The 23,410-nt window shown below is 37.8% G+C and overlaps 1 protein-coding gene across 1 annotated transcript; it reads left to right on the top strand.

Annotated features, from left to right (window-relative positions):
• The first annotated feature begins 3,293 nt into the window (after positions 1-3,293).
• On the top strand, positions 3,294-21,871 carry LOC149827500 (coatomer subunit delta-2-like). The gene is made up of 12 exons (XM_090020335.1): positions 3,294-3,319; positions 6,718-6,809; positions 7,006-7,045; positions 7,744-7,967; positions 9,113-9,355; positions 9,500-9,671; positions 9,939-10,243; positions 18,841-19,036; positions 19,113-19,266; positions 20,190-20,252; positions 20,328-20,424; positions 21,568-21,871. The coding sequence occupies exons 2-12, from the start codon at positions 6,807-6,809 to the stop codon at positions 21,655-21,657; spliced, it is 1,587 nt and encodes a 528-aa protein (XP_089876461.1). The 5' UTR covers positions 3,294-3,319; positions 6,718-6,806; the 3' UTR covers positions 21,658-21,871.
• The last annotated feature ends 1,539 nt before the right edge of the window (positions 21,872-23,410 follow it).

Here is a 23,410-nt window from a genome sequence, read left to right as displayed (position 1 = left end):
CAGCTTTACCAGCCACACCATCCCTAAACTTATTCATCCCCACTGCATCCTCTCTGTCGTGAGGCATGATCCAGTAATCAGGCCCAGCAAGGTACTCCACCCACAAAATTAAGGGTGTCAACGGGTTGGGTTTGGTTCGGACTCAGGTTGAATTAGACTTGGACCAAGTTTTCGAGTATGGTATCGGGTCCAGACCTGGATATAATCGGGTTTATTATTAGAAAAACCATACCTGGACCCGATAATAACTACATGAACTAGACCCTAACCATACCCGGTAAAACCATATTTTTTATTATTTTTACATTGAAAATTTGTAGTCTTAATTGAAACTCGAGTCAAGTCCGGGTCTGGTATAAAATTTCACAAACTATATTCAGGTCCATATATTAATCGAACCTTCAAATCCGGACTCAGGTCTTATATATTATTTATCACCATATTCGGACCCTATAGGGTTTGGTTTGGGTTGGGTCTGGGTAAATCTGACCCGTCGACACCCCTACTCAAAATGCACTTTCATGCCACCCCCACGTCCCATAGATGTCATTAATGATGTTACTGGTCACTATGAACATACCAGCAGCTTCGAAAATCTCTAAAAGTTAACAGTGATTTTCTCAAAAAAAAAAAATGTGAATCATGGACAATAAAAGAGAAAAAAGGTTCTATGTAATTCATTGGAGGATTTTTTTATATTTATACGGAGAAACCACCCCAGGATCAAAGACCTAGTTGCACTGGCTCTGCCTGCCTTACTTAGGATCACTGTCTTGGCAGCGTAAAACTCTTTTTTATATTTATATGGAGAAACCACCCCAGGATCAAAGACCTAGTTGCACTGGCTCTGCCTGCCTTACTTAGGATCACTGTCTTGGCAGCGTAAAACTCCTTGGGCTTGATGATGAACAAGAATGCTTTTGTTTATTTTTTATTTGATAAATATGCACATTTGATGGAATAAATATTTTTCATTTTTATGTCCTTAGGCTAGGGATCTCCTACAGGGCCATAGGAATAAATTGCGGACGCTACATATTTAAATCCCAATAGTATGGTTGTATAACTAGTGAGGGTATGCCTAACCCCAGCTTGCCTAATAAAAAAATAAAATGTCCCAAATCAAAATCTTTTTGGTTTGGATAGAGGAGGCTAGGGCTTTTGTGCCTGGCGTAGTACCAAGGCTGCTATGCGCATTTTAGAAGAGGGTGTTAAGGGCACGTTTTGAAGAGAGAAAAACTCTCATAGGAAAAGAAAGTTCTGCCTATGAGAGTTTTTTTATAAGAGAAGTTTTTCAAAAAAAGAAAGTTTTTTGCTTGTTTGTGTAGCATGAGAACAAAAGAGTGGAAAAATGTGAAAAAATGAGAGAGAGGAGAAGGGTAGTGGTGAGATGGTGGGTGGTGAAATATGGAGAGATGTGTGGTGAGGAATGTAAAAATAAATTTTCTGTTGGTATAAAACATTCTTCCACCCCTTTAGAAGAACTCTCTCAGCAAAAAAAGTTTCTCTTGTTTGGAAGGGTTGGAAATTCCTTTGGAATTTTTCACATCACTTTTACATCTTTCTCGCATCCAAACGTGCCCTAAATGTGATGAGAGAGACTGTCAGAAATTGAGTTCTGGTATAATCCTTGGATAGTGCATTTGTGATGAAAGAGGCAGAAATTAAGAATCTTAGGCTCATCTTATTGAGAGAAATGTTGGTTTATTCCGGTAGCTTAATCACCAAATTTATTCATTTTATTTTTTTGAAAGGCAAGCTGGGGTTAGGCAGACCTCCACCAGTTATTCAACGTTACCAATGGGTTTTGAGCCTGGAACATCCCACCACAAGCAGACGTGCACTGACAGCTCCTACCAACCACGCGGAGCTCCATCGTTAATCACCGAATTTAATTTATTGTCCAGATTGTGCAAGTTTTAGTAGTGATAGATATCTACTATCTTTAAATTTGGTTTGAGAATAAAGCTTGCCTTTGATGAAAGATCTCAATCATCCAATAATGCCAATAGGCCTCTTCACATTGCTTTGTTCCCACTCCCATAAGTTTTGATTTATAGTATACATAATCAAAGGGGAGGATTGTTTTACTGCTCAAGATCAAGGGGTTGATTATCACAACATTGGGTGGTTGGTTCTCAAGACCCAGCCATCACATGAATGGAATTGAAGGAGAGTCATGCCAATGCATTTTTTGGTTTTATAACCCGAAGAAACCGCACCCGGCACGAAGACTTAGTCATGCTGGCTCAGCCTGCCATACCTCCGGTCGGCGTCCCCAGAACATAAATAATTATATTTTTAAAATAATTATAAAGTCTTTCAATATACAAAACCAACAATCTAAGTTAAAATATTAGGTAAAAAAAAAATCAACATACTCGTCGAAGTATCCTGTGAGCATCTCTAAAAATGCTTGTTACTTCTATCAAAATTCTCTTTTCAAACTCAAATAGAGTTGTGCAATATTAACATTGCAAATTGGTAAGAGCTTTAGAGGAGGGAGTGCAAGTGTCAAATTAAAGCATCGTTATCCAAGTCTGAGTTTGAATTCTGTGCCAATAGATCTGAGTCTACATTTTGGATCCTGATAGGATCTGATGAAGCAGAATTCAGATCCAAGCTACACTCGGTAATACTGGAATTGAGAACAAAATGGTCAGAAACAAGTTTTACATCCAAAAAGTACAAGCATGGATCCAAACAAATATCCGACTGAAAATTGTGATGGCAAACATTACCTTGCACAGATAGGGTGTGTCAGATTGAGGACCTGGTCCATCTGGATATGGATTTTGCTTGATGGTCAAGCACATTCAAGATCGGGCTCCCGTTGGCCTAAGGATCCATATCCAGACTTATGCCTGGGCTTGGCAATGAGATGGATTGTCTATGGATCCATCTGGCAGATGCTTGACCAATGTAGCTGGTGAGGTTTCATCTGAAGAGTTGAGGTCCAAACAATCTTTTGAAATGGACCTGGACGCCAAACCCAAACTCCATAATATGGATTTCGGGTTGGTGATATATCCAAACCGATGACATTGTCGTGGGTGGTAGGCTACTGGACATCGGGTTAGCAAATGGCCGAGCCAAACTCGGCCAACAAGTAGGTGATTTCACGGTCAGATGTAGACCCAGTGGATCGGTTCGCTGAACAGATTCTGGCTTCAGGTCCAGAAAGTTAATAAATTCGGTTTGGATTAGACATTGGCCCCGAGTCCCTGACCCGTTTCCACACTCCCTTAAAGTTAAAACCTCTCTCTCTCTCTTCCTTTGCTAGAATCGTGCCGGCAGGCGTTACACACCGCTCTTGCAGGTTAGTCTCTCTCTCTCTCTCTCTCTCTCTCTCTCTCTCTCTCTCGGATCTGAAACTAGATCTCGATTTTTAACCCCTCTTTCTCTCTCTAAAATCAAACTAGATGTGGATGGGATTTGTGTCTTTTTATTTATTTTTTTATTATTTTGGAACGGTGGGTTGTTTCGAATTTGGATATTGTGCCTCAGAATCATCATCAACTTCTGAGGGGGAACTCTTTATTTTCATAAATTGGTGATTAATTTTCTGCTTCTACCTCGAAATCACAGAAGTGATCCAAAACCCAACTTTTATTTTGCACAAAGGATTCACTCGAACCTCTCAATTTGGAAATCTGGGCCTAGAGAAATGATGCGTTAGATCCTTGATAATTCATAGATTTTGGTTTTTAGGAATGATTGGATCTACGAGAACTGGAGTTGCATCTCAATTACCGATGCAATCGATAAACTGACACGTAGTTGTAATTTTCACTTCGACAATGTTTGATTTGTTAGTTATCTTCATAATCAGATCTTGGTTTATAGTATTGCAAATTGAACAGGTTGAATCAATGAATTTTCTACAATGGCCTTCAAGGAAGGCTTCTTCTTCTTAAGATTGGGCTATGGTTCCCACTGAAACCATGCGATCTGAGTTATTTGATGGAAATAGTTTGTGGATACCATGGTTTATTTGGTGTGGATCTATCTCTTTGATCGATCACCTTAACAAATTGTATTTCGTCTATTTTTAAGATCATTAGTCTTCTATTTTTAAAATCAATGGCATCTTTAGGATGCCGTGATTTTGCAGGACTTGGTGTTTTAACCATGTCTAGTTGTTAAATCTCTAGATCCGTTGTCAGGGCTGCTCATATTTCTTTTTTCTTTTTTCTTTTGTGTTGGATTTTCTCATGTATGATGTATTAATAGAGATACTGATAGGGAGACTGAGGATAAAACCTAAAAATTAAACTTGCACGGTAATTCTGCCAAATGTACAATAGCAGGAGTATTTTTAAGAATTATCAAAGAGATGGACATTCCGCAAAAAGTCTGGTGTACCTTCCACACATGGCAGCTGGCAGTTATTAGGATTTCCTTAAGCTTAACAGATCAGTAGCAAAATTGTTTTCCTTTGAAAGAACATGGCTTGTAGAGATACTTTAGTTGCTGATCTATGTCTCATGGATACGGATGTGGATACGGGGATACAGCCATTTTTATAAAGTTTTCTGTATGACTAGTATACAAGGGGACACAATACGGGGGGCCAAAATGGAGTATCTGTGTGACATAGTTGCTAATAGGGGCTAGTGATTGTCAATAAAATGTCATCAGCAGGACAATGGTCAGTGGTTTTTTTTTTTTTTTGGTGATGATCTTGGATTTGTTAGAATGAAGCTCCTTTTTTCATCTTTGGCATCTAGAGTGTGGTTGTGTTTGATGTGAATTTTGCTTACTGTATATATGTTGGTTTTGACTTTGATTGAGCTTTTGCTGTATTTGAGAGGTTCATAATCTTGACTTCCGTGCGACCATTTGAGTGCTTATTTTGGATGTGTAAACTCTCATTGACCTGAATGTAGTGCATGCTGGTATCCCAGTTTGATGACCTTGTTTGAGAAAGTAAGTTGTGTATAGTCATGACTTCCCAATACGGCTTCTTTCACAGAAGCATATATAGCATTGTTAGGGAAGATAGAAATTTCAAGGTGATGAGAATAAAATGGTTCATTAATATATAATCTGCCCAATGCAACTTCTTTAACAGAAGCTTATAACATTGTTAGGGAAGATAGAAATTTCAAGCTGGTGAGGATAAACCGATAAAGTGATTCATTAATATATAAAATCCTATTTGAGGGTTTATTATGGAGTCTTCACTCATTGACCTGATATTTTCATAAAGGCACAAAATCTGGCCACTGGCTATTGAGCGAGAAAATAGGCAGAAATGTGGGGGTAGTGGTTCATCAAAAAATTGGGTGGATGTGCCTTGGAGAGGAAGAATTGCATGTTCTGCACAAGGAAGGCTCATGATGTGTACTTGAGGATACATGGATAATATGTAGCTTCCTATATTTATATATATACAAACAAACACTAGGATGACAATTTTGATGGACTTGTCTATAGCTAGGGAAAGTCATGTTTTTTGTTTAGACAGGAAAAAGAAATTCTGTAAGGAACATTTTTTGCAGTGTGAATAAGTAGTTCTCAATGCTTGTATGATGGCACAACAAAACTTTAAGCCTGATAGGCCTGATTACATAATAAAAGAAAGATCAAAGCTTTGAATTTCTATCACCTTTTATCATCAAAGTATTCAAGTCTGATATCGCAAATATAAAATATAGTGTGCTATGTCACAGGGACTCTTCAACTAGGTGCCACACCCGTGTCGCACCCGCACCTGCACCCGCACCCGATGCGGTCAACCTGACCCTGGGTGCAGTCAATGCACCCAGGGTCATTTATGTCCAACTTTTGGACTTTATATATATATATATATATATATATATATATATATATATATATATATATATATATATATATATATTGCCGCACCCCTGCACCCAAGTTTTTTGAAAGTGCAGCACACCCGCTCCCGCACCCATGTGACATAGATAGTGTGCTACTACTGGTGTGGTGTGTGGTCAAACAGGATAGTCTTCCATGAGTGGGTTTGGACCAAATGCAGAAAATGAAATCATATTATATGAACTTGTGACCAAATATCACATGTGTGACGGCTGGCTCTTTGTCTACTCTCCCACCCCCTCATATATTGCCCTAATCCTTTTCATTTTCTTCTCTGTTTTCTGATAACCAGCTCGGGGATATTCACGTGTAGGATTTGAGCCTGAGACCTCTTGGTTAAAAGATAATGCAACTCCACCAGTCCATTTATCAAATTCAAATCATTTTTTGTTTCTTTTTCTTTGGTCAGTTCTGCTTTTCTGGTGCTTTAGAAAACAGAAGTTCATGTGTTAGGACACAAGAGTAAACTAGACTAATGAAAGATCTTGGTTCATCTTGTACACACCACACTACATTGGAATTAACTGTCAATATGTTCTTTTAGGAGAAATTTTGTATTTAGTCAAGTAGCTGAAATATTTTGTAGCTGTCGTTTCATTATCACAGATATGTTCCTAGTTGGTTTTCTTTACTAGTGTCCATGGTTATTGATTAACAAACAATTACACTCAATTCTCTATGGCATGGTATTTTTTCTTTTGGCCTTAGATCTTTGTGTGGAGCTCATGTCCACATCTTGGGTTTTTATTTGAGCTCTTATTTGCTCTGAAATGCTTATGGAGATAGTTATTTTACTCTTTACTCCAAGCTCGAATGGTAAACCATTGAATATATCTGTTTTTTATTGTTTTTATTCTTCTTCCAATTTCACAGGGCATTGTTGTGGTAGCTGCTTGATCCAGGTCAACTGCAGCGGTGCTTTATTTAAACTATCCATTTTTTGGCTGTTGGAGAGCTTCACAATGGTAAAATTCTGGTTTTCTTCAATATGTTATTTCTAATTTTCTCTAGCTTTCTTCAAATTAATTCTATGACAGATACATTACATTTAGAATCAAGGGCGATCTCTCTGGTTGCATAATGTTTTCTCTAATTGATCTGACATCCATGTTTATCTATTGCATCATTACTAATATCATATTTTTCCCATTTCTTAAATAGGTGGTTCTTGCAGCTTCTATTATCAGCAAGTCTGGTAAAGGTGAGCTAGATTTCCATGAGTTGCATGAGTACATGTAGGCACACCAGACTGGTTCATGCACAAGAGCATGAGCACATGAACAAAATTCATATGCCTAATGAATTTCATCACAATTTTGGGAATGGAGAAAGGACCTAATAAAAATATTTGTATTTTGACTTGAACCAAATTTTAAACATTTTAATGACAAATTCCAGCTTTGAGACATTATCTTATGAACTGGAGTGGATAATTTATCATTTAGCATAGCTGCTTCTTCTGGGTTGGTGAGGGCAAGGGATTGGGAGAAGGGCAACTTATTCACCACTTTTATGTTGAAAATAAGACTTGAGCTTCATTTGATGCTGATTATATTTCAAGGAACAGTTTGGTTGTTCTTTTCCATTTTTGCTGGATATCATTGTTTGACTTGTTTTGGGGTTGCATTCAAGTTGTCTTGTTATGTTCATTCAGGCAAAATGTATGTGTGCACACATGCACAAACTTTGTACAATAATGAGCAACTGCTGAAATGGCCTTAGAGGGAACTAGTGAGCAAGACATTGTTATGTGGAGAGTTCATCATATACTAAGACATTGTTGCACACAACCTTGCAGCTCCCTTGATTCATCACATTCTTCCTTATGTTTCAAGAATTTCCCACCTTACTTCTATTGATAGTTTAGATTGCTTATGGGCCGGCTACTGTTGTTTCCAGCATTGGTATCAAGGCAGTTTGTGGAAATGTCCCGCATCAGGATTGAAGGGTTACTGGCAGCATTTCCTAAGTTGGTTGGCACTGGGAAACAGCACACCTATGTTGAGACTGAAAACGTTCGCTATGTCTACCAACCAATAGAAGCTTTATACCTGCTTCTTGTTACAAACAAACAGAGTAACATACTTGAAGATTTGGAGACCTTGAGGCTGCTATCCAAACTGGTATCCAATTAATTCATCTCATAACATATTGTCTTTCATTAGTTGAAACTGCTTTGGACATGGAATCTGCTTTTGTTGAAGTTGAAAGTATTTTTCTTTTCATACAATGAACTTGAAATTGAGAATTCTTCTGTTTTCATGTAATGAACCTCTAATTTAAATAATCATTTATGTCTGGGTCAGCAAATGAGAAGTCATAGACTGCTAGGATCAGAAGTGTAATTTAGGCCAATACTACAGCAGTAACTAAAATGATGGTTTAGAGAGTTTGAGAATTTTATAACTGAACAGATTGCTGAAACTGCTGACATTTCTACCAAAATTTGGAGCAACTATGTGAAATATCTCATAGAAAATGTACCGAGAAATGAAAGCTCTTAGCTGGACCCTGCATCTATCTAGCATTTTGTTAATTTTTTTTTTAACTTCTCATAGAGTTGGGACCAGAGTTACCGGAAGCTTCTTAGGTAGGTGGGAAGCTCGCTTCCCGGAAACTCGCTTCGGAAGCGCGATACTCCTCGCTTCCGAAACTTCATGGGAATCTCGATTCCCCCACGCTTCTTCTATGCTTCTCACACACATGGTCTATGCTTCCTATATGTTTTTCTCACTTTTCTTTTCATGTTTTTCATGTATTTTCTCTCACGCTTTTACTCACTTTACATGTACTTTCTTTAAATTAGTAACCATCTTTGTTAGATTTTAACAAAAAATGAACTCTTTTACTGAAAAATCATGAAATATAAGAATGATCAATTTTATTTTAGTTTTTATTTGTTTCTTGTTCGATTCCTATTCAATTACCATATTGCTTCATTTTTTTTAATATTTTGCTTTTAAATTGATACTTCGCTTCCCGCTTCCTATAAATTTTAAAATGCTTCGCTTCTCGCTTTAGCTTCCCGTATCGTTTCCCGCTTCCGCTTCCTAGTTTGGCAACCTTGGTTGGGACTTATTTCTTTCATGTTATTATTTTGTGGCAATTTCTTCTGTAGCTTTTGAAAAGCTGGGAAGAATCACCTTTTCTTAGGACCATAGACACAGTTGCCACTTGTGGCAGGATCAAGCTGAATTAATTAATTTGTACCTTTTTTATTTTTGGATTACTTGGGGCCATTTATATCTGACTAATGCCTTCTGTACAGGTTCCTGAATATTCTCCTTCTCTAGATGAAGAAGGTGTTTGCCAGATGGCATTTGAGTTAATCTTTGCTTTTGATGAGGTCATATCTCTGGGCCATAGAGAGAGTGTAACTGTTGCACAAGTTAAGCAATACTGTGAAATGGAGAGTCATGAGGAAAGGCTTCACAAGCTTGTAATGCAGAGCAAGATAAATGAAACCAAGGATGTCATGAAGAGAAAAGCTAGTGAGATTGACAAGAGCAAGGTTTCACTTTTCTTTTATGATTTTTTGTTTTGCATTGCAAAACATGGTCCATCTTCATGGTCTTTTTAGAAAGAAAGGCTGGTAGCTCATTCCATAACTTCTAAGTTTCTAACTACTTTTTCTCCCCTTGTTTTCTGTTTTCAGATTGAGAAGAATAGAGGAGAAAAAGGTGGATTTATGTCTCTACAGATGCCTGGTTCTGGCAGAATTGAAAGTAGCTTCAGTGATATGAGCATATCAGGTGGTGGAGGTGGCTTTGGTAGTGGTTCCGGATTTGGATTGGGCAATGATATGGAGACATCAACTAAATCAAAAGGTCTGTCCTTTGCTTATTAAATTGCACAATCTTTTAATTTGAAGATATTAGAGTGATGTGAACAATCTGGATTTTGTAACTCACGGGTTGCTTTTTAGATTTCAGTCATATAGCTATACAACCTAGAGCAGTAAACTGAATTCTTCAGAAATTGAAGTATCAGTTTGGCATCAATAATTACACTAGGACATTTGACTAGTTGGACATATGTCAACTATCTGTGATAATTGCATAGGTTATCCACTGATGCATATGATACATTGTCAGGTCGACCAACCTCTGCTGCAACTGCTCCTCCTAAAGGCCTTGGTATGCAACTTGGGAAAACACAGAAAACTAACCAGTTCTTGGAGTCTCTAAAGGCTGAGGGTGAAGTGATTCTTGAAGATGTGAAACCCGCTCCGGGGCAGTCACGAGCATCTGCTCCCTTACCTTCTGATCCCATTACATTGACAGTGGAAGAAAAGATCAATGTGACTTTGAAGCAAGATGGCGGGGTTAGCAATTTTGATGTCCAAGGAACACTTTCACTGCAAATCCTGAACACGGAAGACGGATTCATTCAAGTCCAGGTGATTGCTTTCTTCTCATGTGGACAGAACAGACCTTTGTTTCCCTTCTTGGCTGATTTTTTGTGCATTTCATTTTTTCCATCTTCATTGATTACTTCAAATCTTTGTTCAAAGAATTAATTATTACAGTGGGAATTGGTGAAAACTGCCACCAAACTGTCCACAAGAATAGAAAGTAACTATCTATGTCACAGGGATTCGGCTAGCAGGGTGCCGCACCCGCGTCGACGCGACGCGGGTGCCGCACCGGGTGCGGTCAACGCACCCAGGGTCATTTTGGTCCAATTTTTTGGACTTAAAAAAAAATTGCCAAGAATTTTTTTTTTAATGTCACAGGGATTCTCCAACTAGGTGCCGCACCCGCACCCGATGCGGTCAATCTGACCCTGGGTGCAGTCAACGCACCCAAGGTCATTTATGTCCAACTTTTGGACTTTATATATATATATATATATATATATATATATATATATATATATATATATATATATATATATATATATATATATATATTGCCGCATCCCCGCACCCATGTGACATAGGTAACTATGTCACAGGGATTCGGCTAGCAGGGTGCCGCACCCGCGTCGACGCGACGCGACGCGGGTGCAGCACTGGGTGTGGTCAACGCACCTAGGGTCATTTTGGTCCAATTTTTTGGACTTAAAAAAATTGCCAAGAATTTTTTTTTTAAATATATGTCACAGGGATTCTCCAACTAGGTGCCGCACCCGCACCCGCACCCGATGCGGTCAACATGACCCTAGGTGCAGTCAACGCACCCAGGGTCATTTATCTCCAACTTTTGGACTTTTATATATATATATATATATATATATATATATATATATATATATATATATATATATATATATATATATATATATATATATATATATATATATATATATATATATATATTCTGCACCCCCGCACCCGGGTTTTTTGGAAGTGCCTCATCCCCACACCCATACCCATGTGACATAGGAAAGTAATCATCATGCATCAATTAGGGTTACGGAACAGTCAATGTCTTGAAGATCCTCAGAGAGGGTAGAAGACAATTTGCTACTATTAGTCAAAAACGCTAGGTGTCACACCCCTAAAAGGTCTAGTGAGCATAGGTGAGACTAATCGGTTGATAAGAGGCCTCAAATTTTTTAAATTATTATAAACTACTGAAATTAAGAGTTTGTGGTGCAACACCATCATTGCAGCCCAAGAGCATCCAATCATAGGTGGTGTGCAATCTGAAGCTAGATGTTGAGTCACATTTTGAACCTAAGCTGGTTGATCTGGACTCACTAAATGAGTTAGTATTTGTAATATCGTGTGTTTTTACACTAAGTTAAATTCTGGGTTTTGAAAATTTGGCCAAGTGTTATAAAAACATCGGTAAAATACTCGATATTAGGTGGCGTCAATTGAATCTGGGTTCGGCCCAGGTCTCATCAACAAGACTCAAATGAGCCAATTGAAATGTGATAAAAACTTTTATTTTCGACCTTTAAAATTAAGCGAAATTTGGGTTAAATTCAGGCAAAATTCTAGTTCTATATTATTATATGCGCCTTAAAATTTTGAATTTAACGATATTTTATAATTCTGAATTCGGGCTACGGTTGGCCCGAAAATCACATTTTTTCAAAAAAGGCTTGCCTCGATGAGACGGGTCTGGATTGATTGAAGTCTGAAGGTCATGCAGCTGCAACACACAAGCTGTCTCTCAAGTTTATCTCTCCTTTACAGGTAACTAGTTAGCCATTCATTTACTGTAGAAAGTAGACAGAGTTCGTCACCAAACAATTAACAAGGTGTTCAGCCCTATCGACTGGTGCTAGGTACCGGCTGTCCCCGAGGCGTGGTCCAGTGTTCTGGACCAACACTCATAAAGTGCTTGGCCCTTTTAAGAGAGAGAGGGGGGCAGAACACTCTGCTTCCCGCCTATCCCCCTAATGAAAAGGGGCACACACTTATAAATTGTTCTTCGGGATCACGCCACAATTACTGTAGCATGTTTGGTGATTATCCATTTTATACTACTACTATTTCAATATTTCCACTCAATGAAATAAGGGTCAATATCATTTTTGTTTATTTTGTATGATGAAAAATATATTACAATTTTCAATTTATATAAGATAGATAGATAGAGGATTTCTTCCATGATGCTAAAAAGTTTGCACTTTGTAATTGTGGATGCAGTGTGGAGATAGGTTTGTCCTGAGACTGAAAATTTCAACTAGATCTGATCCATATGATTCAAGTTAATATGGATCTGAATCCAATCCAAGACCTATATTAATTAGGATCTGGTCTAGTTTTAGATCTATATGGATATTGGATATGGATTTGGATTTGGATTTGGATCTGGATCCAGATCTAATATTCAGGTCCAACAAAATTAAAGGTTTAAATTTAGTACAAAGGTTTAATTTAATGAAATTTGAAGTTAAAAAGACTCCTTGATGGGTAAGACACCTTCTAGATTTTTTTGAACATTTATTATTTAATAAATAATTAAATAATTATTATTAAAAATTAATTAATTATTATTAAAAATTAATTAATTCCGAAATTTATTAGATGTGGTAGTTACCAAATAATTAGGGTCTCTAGAAGAACCCAATTTGGTTGAGTAAACAAAAAAATAAGGTAAATATTAAAAGAGGTAGTAAGTAGAAAAAAAGTCAACATAAAGAAATAAGGAAAGAAGAGTTGGAGATAGAGTCCCACATGAGAAAGCTCTATTTCCATACCCATATGGGAAACCCTAGAGGGGCGTCACCCTCTAGAGGATTCCCTCTAGAAGAAGAAGAAGAAGAAGAAGAAGAAGAAGAAGAAGAAGAAGAAGAAGCTCTTCCTCTCTGATCGTCCAATATCACCACAAATGCACAAATCTGTTCAAGATCTGCGGATTTAAATGATAATATGTCTATTGTTCAAATCAAGGTTGCCAAACTAGGAAGCGGAAGCGGGAAACGATACGGGAAGCGGGAAGCGAGGCATTTTAAAATTTATATGAAGCGGGAAGCAAAGTTTCAATTTAAAAGCGAAATATGAATAAAAAATAAAGCAATATGGAATCAAATAAAAACTAAAATAAAATTGATCATTGTTATATTTCATGATTTTTCCGTAAAAGAGTTAAATTTTTGTTAAAATCTAACAATGATGGTTACCAATTTAAAGAAAGTACATGGAAATGAGTGAAAATGTGAGAAAATACATGAAAAAGATGAAAAGAAACGTGAGAAAAGCATATAGTATGCATAAACCATGTGTATGAGAAGTATAGAAGAAGCATGGGGGAATCGAGCTTCCCATGAAGTTTCGGAAGCGAGGAGTATCGTGCTTCCGAAGCGAGTTTACGGGAAGCGAGCTTCCCACCTACCTAAGAATCTTCCGGCAACTCTGGTTCAAACAGTTCTCTTTCCCATGCCTATAGTTGTAAATTTTTTTATGTCATAAATAGACTGCTCATGTTTATATGCATACATATGTGAATGCATATATATATATATATATATGGGATTCTGAATTCATTTTAAGATGTATATGCAGTTTCTGTTAAGCACATTCAGATTTGATACATGTAAAATATTTGTTTACCATGCATTGTTTTTTAATTAAATAGGCATGTTTAAATTCAATACACATACAGTTTTATCATGCATTGATTTTTCTTTTCAAGTAATGGTATATATATATATATGGGGGCTGGGCAGTTTCAAAAAAATATATAAGGGAGAAAGATACATGTATATATAAAGTCCGAAGTGCAGGTTAACTGACAGATTTTTGGACTGTCATAAGACTGTTTCTGGATTGTTATATGACAGTCTTCCGGGACTCTCATATGCCTGTTATTTGGACTAATACATGATAGTTTTCTGGACTGTCATATGACGGTTTTCTAGATTGTCATATGACTGCTATTTGACTATATATATATATATAATCTTACTTTAATTCTGATAGAGTCTATTATTATCAACAAACCCTAACCCTGTAGGGTTCGGTACTGGCCAGATCTGGGTCAGATCCGACCCGTTAACAGTCATGCATTTAGCACAGTTTGATATGACCCATGTTTTGAAACATGTTTATTGGACATAAAAAACAGTTTGTCAATTTGTACTTCTAAAGAATACCTTTGTTGGGATTAATTAAGAATCGACTTTAGAATAGAAGGATCTGGGCTTTTAGTTGATTTCTAAACTCGACTTTAGCTTAAATGAAAATTTTGTTAACTCTGGTTTTGGACTTAATATAAATCCAAGTTTTATGAAATGATTTAGGTCATAAGACCGATTTTTTTGGATTGTCATAAGACTGATTTTCGGATTGTTATAAGACCGATTCTCGGACTGCTATATGGCTGTTTTTTGGACTGTCCATATAATTGTTCACAGGACCATTTCACTGACTGTTATGCCTTATAAGGTGTCACCAAATCTCAGGTTTATATGAGGTTGTTGTGCTATATAAAGTGGCACCAAGTTTCATGTTATATGTGATTGTTCATGTTCATACATTGATACCGAAAATGCATGTTATATATAACTGCCCATGCTTATAAAGTGATATTGAAAATGCATATTGTATGTGACTGTCCATGCATGTTCAATATATGATTGCAGTACATACTCTTTTGGCTGTTTATTTGCATGCTCATATCACCTAAAAACATGCTTAAATATGACTGCTTAGGCTGCATACTGTGGCATCACATATATGCTTGGTTGGTGCAGAAAAATATGTGTTTTGGTGTTGTTAAGAGTCATCATATATGTGCAGAAAATAATTAAGACTACATATGGTCATTAGCTAAAAGAGGTCGGGGTAGGCCTAGGAAGACTTGGATGGAGATGATAGGAAAGGATATGAATGCTTTGAACCTCACCGAGGACATGGCGTTGGATAGAAATGATTGGAGGAAAAGGATTCATGTGGAAGACCCAAAATGAATTTCTTTTTTTGGTTCATATCGCTGACCCCAATTGTTTTGGGATGAAGGCGTAGTAGTTGTTGTTGTTGTTGTATGGTCATTAGCTGGGGTCATGATTGTTTTGTCTAAGCCCCGCCGATTGCCAATGGAGTCTTAGTGTTGTTCTGTGTGTGGCGTAGTATAGTTTCGGGATTGTTACTCATGTTTTGAATCTCGAGCATGCCCAAATTGGCAAAAATATTTGTTGTTTACATATGATCATGATATTTAATACAATGTTGGTATAGATATGCATATTATGAACACGTGAATTATGAAGTTATAATGTTGTTGCATTAACAGGATCATGTGCATGTTTGCATATTATGCATGAGATGAATCATGAGACATGATGTATGTTGCAAGCATGTGTTCATATGCATATGTAATATATTTTTCATGTACATTCATATTGTGGGTGAATGAATGTGCATTTGTGGACATGCTAAATGATTGCCTAGTTACATGTTCATCGTGGTTTTTGCATGAGATGCATTAGTAGTCTGAATATGAACCACTGTGGGCCAGAAGCATGTGTTGCTCTAAGGTCCGTTTTATGCATTGCAAAAATCCATATGAAATTATTGGTTTTCTAAATTAATTGCACTGTTAAATATTGTAATGGACCAAGGTTCCATGTTGTGGTTTTGCATGTTGATTTGCAAAACGAAGCTTTTGTAAAGAATCTGTCTTTTGATAAAAAGATAAAAGAAATAAAACAGTGTAATTAATGTTTTCTTCCTGGATGTTTGTTTTACAGTGTGAGAATTCTGAATGGCGGTTTTGGAGAACCGTGAGGATACTAAAACTTTGTGTACGATTGTGCCCCTAAATCCGATATGGTGGTTTACCTCTCGGCCACAGTTTTAGGGAGTTTTCAACCACTTTGTCTAGGGTTGGTGTTGTAGACACAACTGTTGTTATTGGTATACCAAGAAAGTGACATCAGTGGATGTTGATTTTCCTGTTGTCCCGACATTAGATGTTGATTTCTAATATTCCGATAAATGATGTTGATTCTTGATATCGGTCGAGGGCCAAATGTGGAACCCATTAATAAAATACAAATTGTGTGTTAAGCTACAACTGAAAACCTATCTTGAACTTTGGAAATTGTTGTCCTCGCTTTGAGTATCTGCAGGTTTTATTGGTGGAACTTAATTTGTGTGTATTTAATAAGGACATGCATACAAAAGAAAACTTTGATAATAACTTAATAAGTTATTCATGCATATGCATTGGAATAATGTATATTTACTATTCTGCATTAATTCATGCATTCTTACCTGTTTTGTTTCAAGTGAGATATTGTTGTTATATGATAATTATTGTTAATTGCTTAAATGGTTAATTGAGTTATGAGATTGTTGTTGTTTATTTCCTCTGAAACTTGCATGAATTTGATTTATGTTTTTTGCCTATTTTGATCTTTAAAAGAATTCAAAAGCAGGATCTTTGATTCTGACCCTGTGCCATTTATGTTTTTCACAGGACCTGAAGCCCAGTGATAAAGACGTCTGCTACATGGGGCTTACGAGGTTGCGTGACTACTTTCAGATATTTTCTTTGAGACGGTGTGACTCCATTATTATTGACATTTATTTGATTATGTTCTTAAACTTTAATTATTGATGAATAAAATTAATTAGTTGATTGTTGGGTTAACATAAGATCCCTTGTGGTTTGGATTGTGTTATGTATGTAAGGCCCACTCAATTGTTTAAAAAAAAATCACTTTTCAACGGGAATGAGTTGGGGTCGTCATAGTATTGGCAGCTCCATTGCTGGACTTGCAATACCAAATTCCCTTACTGAGGCCAATATTCTCCCCGTAAGCTGCATCTTGTGAAGCCTGACTCGACCTAGTCTACTCCAACTGGCCTCTTTCTCGACTAACGGAGTTGCTTGCCTTGTTAACCCAGTTTGGGCCTCATCTGACCTGACTCGCCATAACGCAATATCCATTCCTGTCAGTCCCTATTGGACCTCCCATGTATCAACTGACAACTCTACCCCATTCCTAGACTATGGTCAAAATCTGAACCAGATCCAACGCACTGCTACCAGTGACCCAAGTCCCAACCCCCAAACCTATCCATTACCTTACCCAAACACAGTTTCTATTTCCATTGTCATTCCTACCACAGCAAGGAACTGGGTACCCCAATGGTTCCTTTATTCATCCCCTCACTAAGATCAACCTGAACCCGCTGTGGTCTGATCCATTGCCTTTAGCTTACCCGACCGACCCACCCACTTCTTAGATTCAGGTCCGGATACATTGGACCAAAACTCATTTGAACCAATTCCTGGATCCGTGGGACTTGGATCATAAGTGGAGCAATTAGGGACCTGATCCTGGAAGTGTACCCAGTAGGGTGTTGCTAACAAAAGCTGTCCAGATTGCATGTTTTCTCCTTAGGAAGCAACCACAATGCCATCTTAAGCAAAGGGATGCTGCAACCTAAGGGAGTCAGAAACTCTGATCTTCTAAAAGGTAGGTTCGAGATTGTGCACAAATCACAAGAGGGTTCACTAAAAATGTTCTTAATGTGCCTAGAAACACATGGATTCAGAGCATCTCCATCCATAACTGATCCATTAATGTGAATAAATTCAATGTGATTAGTCATACTCCTATGCGAAAGAACTTTGTATTTTGATCCCCCGCTTGGAACCAACTGATTTTGGACCTTTGCTTCCATCTGCATTCATCACTAATATGCCACTCATTAATGTTTTTGATCAACTCTGAAATTTTATTGTCCAACTCCCTCTTCTTATACGTGCATAGATGATCACCTTGATATCCAACACTATTCAGCTGTAATAATTCTGATTCCAATGTTCTGATAAGGTGGAATTTCTGCCCTTCATCCTCCAGCCACTCTTTGATTTAATGCTAATCATTTTGAACTTGACAACCAGCCTCCCGCCCATTTACCCTTCATAGGTTGTTTCCACAAGACATATTTGATCCCTCAAGTCAGGTAAGCGCATCCACCATGATCCAAACCTGAAGTGTCTGCACCTTTTAGTGCAACCGTACTGCAATATCAGAATCCATGGTCTGAAAGGGTGCATGTACTGATAAAATCAGAGATGTCCGAGAATTTATCGAAGTCTACTCTTGAGAACCAAGGAAGCAGTTGAGCCTTCTCAAGCAAGGGATGGACCTATTGTTCGACCACGAGAACCTTTCACTTCCCAACGAGATATCACATTAGCTAGCTTGAGTCTGTGAAATATCAGAAGAGCTTTGAAGGTGCGGCTTTGTTAAAGGGGGTATTACAGACTTACAGTTGTCTCTAAAGAGTGTAAAATCAATATCATGCTTGTGTTCCCTGATCCAAATGCTTAGGAATAAAAAGGTCATGTTGTAAATAGGCTTTTGTGTGATTAAAGATTTAAACCCTATAGAAGGGCTTGCTGCTGGTATATCCAAATGGATTTTGACCAGCTTTGAGCATTGGTTGAAAATCAATAGTGGTACTATCTGTGCCTGCTGGTAAATCTTAATTGTAATGTGTGCACATGTGTGTGTTTCAACATCTATTATATAACCATTGAGAACAAACCCTTACACCTGTTTTATCTTCCTTTTCAGATTGAAAGTGAATCAAATTCTGCATTGCAGTTCAAGACTCACCCAAACATCAACAAAGAATTATTTTCTAATGAAAATATATTAGGGTTGAAGGACCCCAACAGACCTTTCCCTACTGGCACTGGTGATCCAGCAGGGGTTGGGCTTTTAAAGTGGAGAATGCAAAGCACTGATGAGTCTGATGTACCACTTAGCAGTAGGTTTCCTAGCTTGTCTAATGTAGTTTTCTTTTTTGCATTCTCTAATCTAATCATGCTTTTCTTTTTTTCCAGTCAATTGTTGGCCTTCTGTTTCTGGTGGAGAAACATATGTTAGTATTGAGTATGAAGCTTCATCTATGCTTGATTTACAAGATGTTGTCATTTCAATTCCTCTTCCTGCATTGAGGGATCATCCAAATGTCCGGCAGGTTGATGGAGAATGGAGGTGAGTCTTTCCAGCTCGATACATTTATATGCCACATCATATTGTAGAATCCTTGGTTATTGGGTATCGTACTTGACTTTGCCTCTACTGAACATATGAATAGCTTTTATTTTCCTTTTTCTCTTTCATTTTTTTGTGTTTTTTCTCAAAATGTTGGCAAGATAGGATAAGATAGAGTAGACCTTGAATATTCATTGTCCAAAATTGGGTCAAATTGAACACTTCAAATTTCTAAAAGCTGTCACAGGACACTTCACTTAGCATGGGTGTCGTGTGACACGAACAGACACTAGACACACCAGACACTTGATGGCCATGGTCAAACCCATGTCAGACATGGTCAACTCTATGTACTTTACTCATCTGTTTTTTTCCCTTGTATGTGTTTGATCTTTTATCTTTGAGGTACTTGTCTCTCTTTTTAAAAGATTTCAATGATTTTGTATGTTAATTTTAAACCTTAGATTTGTTATTAGTATTTATTACTCTAATGGCTTATAGTTGTTAAAATTGTGCATGTTAGGATGCATTAGTGATTTATTCCTTTACATTGTGAATTTTAAATATACAATCACACAGGCATCATGTATTACTTAAATACACATGCACACACACAATATACATGCGGACATTTCGTGTGTGTGTGTGTGTGTGTCTGTGCATCTCCACATGTCCTTGTTTTAAAATCTTAAAAACACTTATCGGGACCAAACATGCCCAAGTTGTGTCACGTGCCTGTTCATGTCACATCAATATAGTATAAAGCATCTCCAGCTTGAGTTGAGCATAGGTAGCCCAATGTCATTGTACTGCCTCTGTAAATTTTTTTCAGAAGCTTGTCATTTTGCAACTGACAAATGTTACTACAGCCTGACCTTTCGATTGAATTGGTAATATTTTTATTAACCATAATTTGGATGCAGATATGACAGTAGGAGCTCTGTTTTGGAGTGGTCTATTCTTCTGATTGATAGCTCAAACAGGAGGTAAGCAATAACAAGGAAACCATTAGAACAACCACCAGTTTTTTTTCATTTCTCATAACTCTTTACACTTTGCAGTGGATCTATGGAATTTGTTGTCCCACCAGCAGATAGTTCTGCATTTTTTCCCATACATGTAAGGTTCACCGCAGCAAAAACGTTCAGCAATGTGAAGGTTAGTCCATTAGAATTTCAAGCTTTCTGTGCATTTTCTATTCTCTGTCGTAGAGTTCCAATCTGTGCTTTCATTCAAGGAGACCAAAATCATGCATTCATGCGTATCCAGGATGTGTCTAAACTATTCTTTGTGTGTGGATTTTGAAATGCATTTGAATTTTTTGGAGGATATATGTGCCTGTGGTGCCTAACAGACCGATATGGTATTGGAATTTTGGAACTTAGAAGTTGATAAACCTGGTATGTTAAACAATGATTTATCAAAATGCTGAGCCAAATATGAACTTTTCAATTCGACTCAAATAGTTAATTTATTGAATTGTTATATTCTTTGTGGTGATTGGCAAGGTTATGTTACGGACCCTTTCCTGCCTCAGGTTCGACCATCTAGATCCGCCCGTCAAAACCTGCCCAATTGGAACTGCTCATAGGAATTTTCCTCTCTCCGCAGAGAAACCCCCCCATCCTGGGACTCTGGTGGGATGCCCCCCTTAGAGTCCTCTCTAGGGTGGGAATTGTGTGTATTTTTATCATTTTGTCCTTTGTAAATATATATATATATTCTGTTTAGTTTATTATTAATGAAGTTTATTTAGAGATTTCTCTTAGTTTCGTTCTTGGTTCATGTTGTATGAGGGAACATATCTCCCTCGCCTCTTTTTCCACGCCCATCATCAACTCAAAGAGAACGTTTTTTCTCCCTCCCTTGCTGTCGACCCCATCTACCTCATGCTTCCCTATATGATCAGGAGAAACGACTCTCTCCCCCAATGCTGCATGTCCCTCTCCGGAGCTGTGCCTCATTCCGCTTGCCGGAATCCGTAGGACCGTCCTCCACAGAGTTCGGGTCCTAACAAGTCTGGGTATTGATTCAAGTTATTCTTTAAATTCTCAAATCATTTCCATATATTTTAGTCCCTTTGACCAAATCAAGGCTGTTGCTACTCCTATTTGTGAGGGACAAAAGTATATCGCGTGGTGCATTTCAGGAATGCAACCTGGATTAGATTTTGCTTGTCACCCACAGTTCTGCATCCCTCACTGAGCCTTTAGTGTTGATACGAGTTTTGGCCTAGGTTGGTGCATTATACCTCATGGAAGTTTCTGACTGTTTAAATGTTCAAACTTTTCTACTGTGCAGGTTGTTAATATTTTGCCTCTCAAGAGAGGTCCTCCACCAAAATTTGCGCACCATACACAGCTGATTACAGAGAATTACCAAGTGATTTGATTTTGATTTCATCTTCTGTCGCATGATCCAGATATCACCCTTTTGTTCCGATTTCTTTGGAGTAGGTTGTTTTCAAATGCTATATTTTGTTTTGGAAAGGTGCTCCATCTTTTTTCATGATGACACTAAAGTTGCAGCGAGTTGGTGGTCCCTTATTTTAACATTGTCAAATTTGGAATTAAGCCTTCCTTTGAATCTCACACTTGGACTTAAATATATGTTACATACATACATGCTCTCTCTCTCTCTCTCTCTCTCTCTCTCTCTCTCTCTCTCTCTCTCTCTCTCTCTCTCTCTCTCTCTGCACATGCACAATGGTAGTTCTAGGACTGCAGCCTAGCACTATCCGTCGAATAGAATGCCATGGACAAAAAAGCTACAGTATCTTATCCGATTGTCTGAAAACTGGTTTAGCTCTTACAACGGACCAGTTTGGCATCTCTTTTATTTGCAGAGCTGAACTCTATCTCTTCATGCTCGACTTGTTTATGCTAAATTAGCTGCTCGTGGCTCACAGAGCCTACTTGACAAGCTGAACGAGCTTCATGTGGGCCGAAACTGAGCTCAGCAATGAGCAGCTCGATTCATTTATGCTGCCAACATCTATCTTCAAGGTTGCAGTTATCATAAAATCACCAAAAAATCCCCATTTGGTTTTAGGTTAAGGTGTCTCCAATTGATGAATAACTTATCTAATGTCATTTAGAATATGACAGTGATTACATTCCAATTTGGCAAAAACTGAAATTGCTCAATTACAGTAAACATACAGAACGGCACGAATTGGTGCAGTTTGACTTGAAGATTCTACAGAAAATTACCAGAAAGCTTCTTCAAGTCACTGCAAGAAAAATCATACCTTGCATCCCTTCCCTATCATACACTTTTCTCCCTGTACTAAGGGAAGATCATCAAAATTAATAGATACATATACACTTTTGCCCTGTAACCTGACGAGCAAATGCTTGCCATGATTCTCAATTGTCATCTAGGCTTGGACTCGCTTCCCTTGCTTCTAAAGGACGACATCAAGAAAAATATGCGAGGTGCTGCAAAGTTCAATGTAGGGAAAAAGGAGACAGAATATTAGCACATGCATAAATCCAAAGCAAAATACTGGAAACGTATAAAAGTTGGGCCCAAAGAAAAAACTAAGATTCCGCAAAATGCTATGTTAATAAGCCAAATTATTGCATTCACCTTTCAGCAAGCTTCCAGTTAAATAATCCTCTCAGTTTGAAGTTAGCTGGAGGTCAAGGAATGGAACTCCGGCAAGCATTGAACTACAGAAGTTTCACATAAACTTAGGCAGGTAGCCATTAGAAATACAAAAAGCTACAGAATAATAGAAACCAAAGCGCAGAAAAGGTCTTAATGCTTTATAGAGAATATGAAATAAATAACAGAGGTGGGGAGCAGTGTGGACAGGCTTAAAAGTCAGATTAGACATTTTCCCTTAGTTCAACAGTACAAGCATGACCACTTGGGTCTTAAGGTTTCCTTGATCTCACGGGCAGAGAACAGTCTTGTGTCATACATTTTGGGGTGACTAGCCACCTAGAGACCATACGTCGCGGGAGAGAGTCTGGTTGAACTATTGAACACTGTATGCTGGGAGGAGGTAGGCCATGGACTGAACACAAACAGAGATAGGAAAACCATACATGTTCCCTGGTGAACTGAACAGTGTCCGGGAAATGAGAACCGACCTAGGTTAAATTTGACCCAGATCACTAAGATCAACCTTGCCATC

The sequence above is a fragment of the Nuphar pumila genome, chromosome 10 (assembly GCF_984573655.1).
Source record: "Nuphar pumila chromosome 10, dmNupPumi1.hap1.1, whole genome shotgun sequence".
Taxonomy (NCBI): domain Eukaryota; kingdom Viridiplantae; phylum Streptophyta; class Magnoliopsida; order Nymphaeales; family Nymphaeaceae; genus Nuphar; species Nuphar pumila.
This window is presented reverse-complemented; position numbering and strand designations above follow the sequence as displayed.